Source organism: Chinchilla lanigera, unplaced genomic scaffold (genome assembly GCF_000276665.1).
Source record: "Chinchilla lanigera isolate Chin_1 unplaced genomic scaffold, ChiLan1.0 scaffold00210, whole genome shotgun sequence".
Lineage (NCBI taxonomy): Eukaryota > Metazoa > Chordata > Mammalia > Rodentia > Chinchillidae > Chinchilla > Chinchilla lanigera.
This window is the reverse complement of record NW_004955611.1, coordinates 228161-233910: the sequence shown is the minus strand read 5'-3', so window position 1 is coordinate 233910 and position 5750 is coordinate 228161. Positions and strand designations below refer to the sequence as shown.

Sequence of the window (5750 nt, the reverse complement as noted above, 5' to 3'; positions counted from 1 at the left end):
TCAATATGTAATACAACAAGCATTGTTAATTTCCTACCACGTTGTTTGTAACTCTGTATTGTCTGTACTGTTCTTTTGCTATTTTGTAAAAGGTTGTCTATTAATGTTTTCCTTTTATTTTTAAAATAAAAAAATAAATAAGAGGGCTTGGAACATTGCAATTGAATTAAAAGATTTGAGTGAGGAATTTAGTGTTTAAATAGTTAAACCAGTCTTTTGAGGGCACTTTTTAGGAAGAGCCACTCCTTGTAGGGTGTTAGGTGAAATTTGGAGGTGTTTATTGTGATGCAGAGATTTTTCTCACAAAAGTAATCTCTGTCACAATTTCAGTGTGTAAGACAGGATTAAAAACGAATTTAGAGAAAGTATGGGCATCTACCTTGCTGGTTACTTTTTCTAAATATTTACAGGGAATGAATTTACAGAAAGAGTACTTTGTTTTCCACATCTTCGCACGTGCTCTTTAGGGACAAGTTGCCCAGTTCGAGTTTCTGGTTCTTGGAGTCGACTGACTTATCTTTTCCACCCAGAGAGTCTAGAGCTGCTTGCACAACACTTCCAGCACAGTAAAGAAGAAACTATGGCCCTGCAGAAAAGCAGAGCACAGAATCGTAAGGCTTGCGCTCACCAGTTTTTTGTTTTGTTTTGTTTTCGGCTGCTATCTCAAAAAGCCAGAGTTTGCAGGAAGTTTGAAGCGGTAGATTCCCCTACGTGCTTTTTCTCATGGAAGCAGAGAGCCTGGGAATCTAGCAGAGAACGCGCCAGCGCTTAGGTGGGGATTAGCAAGGCCTCGTCGCTCGCGGCTCTGCCTTCGGAGCTCAGCGCTGCGCCTCTGCGTGGAGTCCAGGCAGCGGGGCGGCAGTGCCCGCGGGCCTCGGCGCGACCCCCGGCCGGGCTCAGCCCCATCGCCAGCCATCTTCACACACAGGTGGTGGGGGATAGACCTGGGCAGTCCCAGGGCGTCGTCTTGGGAAACCGTCTGGGGAAAGTCTGAGCTTCCCCGCAGAGCGCCTCCCTGGTGCTCACCCGGGCGCGGAGAGGTCCCGCAACCCCGACCGCAGACACCGCTCTCCGCCCACGATGTGCGCGGCTCTGCGCCCCTAGGCGGCGCTGCTCCCCGCAGGGCGGCTCAACCGCAGGACGGCCGCCCAACCTGGTCGGCAGCTCGACTGCGAGCCCGCCGGCCGGGTCCCCGCACCCCGGATGGGACTCAGAGCCCCGCAGCGGCGCAGCCCGTCGAGCTCGCCGCTCCCGGCCCGCGCGCTCCCCGGAGTCCGGAGCAGATTCCAGGTCGCGCCGAGGATGCGGGCGCCGCGAGGGAGGATGGGGGGCGGCGCGGCGGCGCTTCTGCGTCTGTGGGCGTCTTGCGGCGCGGCCGCGGTGAGGCTGCAGTATTTGGTGCTGGAGCAGACGGAGCGCGGCGCCGCGGTGGCGGACGTCGCCGCCGACTTGAAACTGCCGGCGGTCTCGCTGTCTTTGCGAAACTTTCGCCTCCTGTCCAGCTACAGCGAGCCCTACTTCGAGGTGGACTTATGCAGCGGCAGCTTGGTGGTCCGAGAGCCGGCCGACCGCGAGCGGCTGTGCGGGGCCAAAGCTGCCTTCGTCCTGACCTATGAGCTCATGTTGGAGGACGCCCTGGAGCTGCACAAGGTGCACGTCCACGTCCTGGACGCCAACGACAACTCATCTCTCTTCCTTGCCGGGGACGTGCGGCTGCTCATCCCCTAGTTCCTCACACCTGGAGCCCGGTTTACACTTCCGAATGCCCAAGACGCAGAGTAGAGAAGCAACGGGTTGCTGAGGACAGCCTAAGCCCCAGCCAACACTTTCGCCTGGACATGGGGTCGCAGGGCGACGGCACCGAATACCCAGAGCTGGTGTAGGAGAAAGCGCTGGATCGCGAGCAGCGTGACACTCATCTGCTGGTGCTCACAGCTCTGGACAGCGGGCTGCCCGAGCTCTCCGGAGATGGGCAAGTCACTGTCATCGTGGTGGACACGAATGGCAATACGCAGGTGTTTGAACGCTCCGTGTACTGCACCAAGGTTCCGGAGACTGCTCCCGAGGGGGACTGTGTTATTCTGAGTCCAGGCCTCAGATCCGGATGAGGGCTCCAGTGGGGAATACTGGTACGCCTTAAGGAATAGCACAAGAGAAGAGCTGCGACATCTCTTTCATGTGCACCCTAAAAGTGGGGAGGTGCAGGTGGCTGCTTCCCTTGGTACACCTGAAGCGCTGCTGGAGGCGTACATCGAGGCGAGGGAGGAAGGAGCCTTTGGCTTATCGAGCACTACCTAGCTGCTGGTGGAAGTGACTGACGTGAATGATCACGCTCAGGAGGTGCATTTCCTGACTCTCTCCAGCCCAGTAGCCGAGGATGCTGCCCCTGGTACAGTGATTGCCCTACTCAGTGTAAAGGATGAGGACCATGGTCCCAATGGTTGAGTCACTTGTAGTATGTCTGGCAGAGGTCCTTTTCAGCTGAAGGCGTCTTTTGACAACTACTACAGTTTACTGACTGATGGGCCCCTGGACCGGGAGCGAATGAGTGAATACCAGGTCCTGATTACCGCCTCGGATGGTGGCTCACCCCTACTCAGCACCCAAAGGACACTCACTGTGTCAGTTGCTGATGTGAATGACAATACACCAAGATTTGCTCAACCTCAACAGGAACATTTTGTGGCTAAAAACAATGGCCCCGGGGCCTCTCTAGGTCAGGTGTTTGCCCAGGACTTACACTTGGGGAAGAATGGCCTTGTCTTTTATGAGCTGTTGGATATCATCTCTGAAGGGATGCCAGCCACTAGCTTGGTGGCAGTGGAACCATCCAGTGGTGCTATCACTGCCAAAACTTCTTTTGACTTTGAGCAACTCAGGGGATTTAGTTTCCAAGCGGAAGGAAAGGATGGTGGCATTTCTTCTAGAAGTGCAACAGTGACTGTGAACTTGTTTGTGGTAGACAGGAATGACAATGCTCTGGTTATCTTGTTTCCTCTCCCCAGAAATGGCTCAAACCCTGTAGAAATTGTGCCCCACTCTGCCAGAAATGGACACTTGGTCACGAAAGTGGTAGCAGAGGATGCAAACAGTGGTTCCAATGCCTGGCTTTCCTACCACATCTCTCACGCTTCTGACTCTAGCCTTTTCAGAATTTCAGCCAGTGTGGGAGAGCTGCGTACTGCATGCTTGGTTCTTTCTACTGACACAGTTAAGCAGAGGGTGATGATAGTGCTTCGGGACCATGGAGACTCACCACTGTCCTCTTCTGTTGTTCTTGGCATGCTATTGAGTAATTTTACACTGTAGGTCCTTCCAGACTTTGAACCAGGAGGGCAGCTTACTGCTCAGAACTTGTATTTAATAATTTCCCTGGCCTGCATTTCCTTTTTATTTTTGGGGTGTTTACTTTTCTTCATGTGTATCAGGTTGAGCCAGCCTCTAGTTTCTTGCTCCTAGAGCTGCTGTCACACTCCAGAGGATCTGAGGCATAGAAGACAGGTAGCTTCTAACTCTTGCATGAAGTCAGCCACAATAGATGTCACTACAGTGGAGAGGCTTTCTCAAACATATGTCTATTGAGCCTCTCTGGGACTTGGCTCTGACAATAACAGTTTGTTGTTGCATGGGGAATACAATGCTGCTGACCTAAGAAATCTGGTCACTGGTGTAGGACTGAATTTGCTAATCTCCTGCACTGAGAATTGGAACAGGAAAGGGGATCATGCACATGTCAGTGCTATGGTAAGCAGATTTTATGGGATCTGATTCGTTTGGCTAAGAGATGGCTGTTAGCTGTGTTCTGAAATGCTTCTTAGATGATCCTTTGGTAACATTTAATCCATTGAGTACTTCTTTTTAGCATATCCTGTGTCAAAAATTCTGGGAGCATAAAAGTATTAGAGGATTGTCATAGGCCTCAAAAGAACTTATAGCTTATTTTTGAGAAGCAAGGGTAAAACATTGAAACCTATTAAAATAAATGGTATGTAACATAAAGGTCTCACATTAAAGATAGTAAAGTGCCAAAATGTTTCATGGGTAACTAATATCTGTCAAATACTCTGATACTTAACGTGAAGAATGAAAAATGTGTAAGAGTCTTTTTATTCTATGAGCAAAATATCATGGAAGAGGTATTTTTTCAAACCATTATGATACGATATGTTATGAAAAAATGATGATAACCACAAGAGATCTAAAAATAAATTGAAGTGGGTATTGGAAGAGAGAGAGAGAGAGAAAGAGAGAGAGAGAGAGAGAGAGAGAGAGAGAGAGAGAGAGAGAGAGAAAGAGACAGAGAGAAAGACAGAACATGAAAGAACATCTGGGTGGGGAGGAGGGAATAGGAGGTTTTAAGAGAGATAGCATTTGATTTGGACCTTGAATGATATACCACTTAATGAAATGTGGTGTGTTCTCTAACCCATGCTTTTCATTTATACCATTTGGTATGATAGTTTTCTTTAAGAAAGGCACTTCAAAGTATAGGTAATGGTTCTACAGCAATGTTTGTAAGTACATAGAAATTATAAACATGTCTCAACACTTATTTGTACTGACAGAAGATAATACAGTACTACCTGGTATAGAACTTGATAGCCTTTTATATTTTAGTAATATATTTTATGAGAAGAAAGATGAATAATTTTATGTCAGAAATATTTATGTGTTCAAGGGTGCATTTACTATTCAAATCCACTCAACTTGGACTTAATTTACTTGTTATTTTAGAAGCCAAATATATTTAGCAAATAAGTAAATACCATATTTGAGAGTAATGCAGCTAATGCAAGTTAAGTGATTCAAATAGTTCAGTTTTATGACTGTTAGCATTTCAAAACTTTTTGAATGGAGTCAGGGCAGCATTTTTAAAGCAATTTTGCACAATTACTTTTCTAACTTCTTATAGAAATCGTGGATAGAAGAGAAGGAGGTAGGCAGAAATTTGGAAAGGAAAGTGAAGCATTTCTTGTTTTACCTTTTTGGGCAATAGGGGGAAAGAAGGTTTTGATTATTTTCCTTTAAATAATAATGTTAACAACAAATTTTTGCATTTAATATTGTCACATGAAACAATAGCACCCAATCTATATGTTTAGTAAGTTCAATGACTGAATAAATAAGTATGCAAATATATTAATTGGATGGTAGTGTTCAATATAGAGGGAAATATTTTAACCATATTTCTATGGGTACATATAGATAATAGTCGCTTCAAAGTGTGTTGTTTCCATGATTATTTTCTTCCTCCTGAGATATAGTCATGAAGCAACATAGTGGAGAGATATTTTGGCCCTAGAATAGTATGAAAAACTTCCATGTTATATTTGGGGGGGCTAAGCATGCGTTGAATTCTGGGGATGATAAACGGATAAACAGGATCACACATCATTATGTTATAAAATTTGCAGTGAATGTTACTTTCAGGATCTCAGTTAATTTTAGGGGAGAAAACTGGTGCACTCAAATGTTAAAATTTCAAGTATCAAAACTCTTAATATATGAACACTTTTTCTATCAAGAAAATTTACCATTTATTTTATTTCATTGCTCTCTGTAACAAACAGAGATGAGAACACCAGTAGTCCCTTTGAGGTTTAGGAGGCAGAAATTGAATGAGAAACATATTTTGGATACAGAAAAGAAGTCAAGGGGCTGGGGGTTTAGCTCAACAGCACAGTGCCTGCCTGGCAAGTGCAAGGTCATGAGTTTGATTCCCGGTACCAGAAAAAAAAAAAAAAAAAAAA

General features: G+C 46.2%; 2 protein-coding genes across 3 annotated transcripts in view; both read left to right on the top strand.

The window, feature by feature from the left end:
* Pcdhac1 (protocadherin alpha subfamily C, 1) overlaps positions 1 to 4200 on the top strand; it is a 13030-nt gene extending 8830 nt beyond the window's left edge. The window contains 3 exon segments of the mRNA XM_005415307.1: positions 1105 to 1801; positions 1804 to 2060; positions 2062 to 4200. Coding sequence (XP_005415364.1) covers positions 1105 to 1801; positions 1804 to 2060; positions 2062 to 3768 — 2661 coding nt within the window. The 3' untranslated portion in view covers positions 3769 to 4200.
* Positions 1 to 5750, top strand: part of LOC102016119 (protocadherin alpha-C2) — a 203784-nt gene that overhangs the window by 123233 nt on the left and 74801 nt on the right. The gene's annotated exons all lie outside the window — the stretch shown is intronic.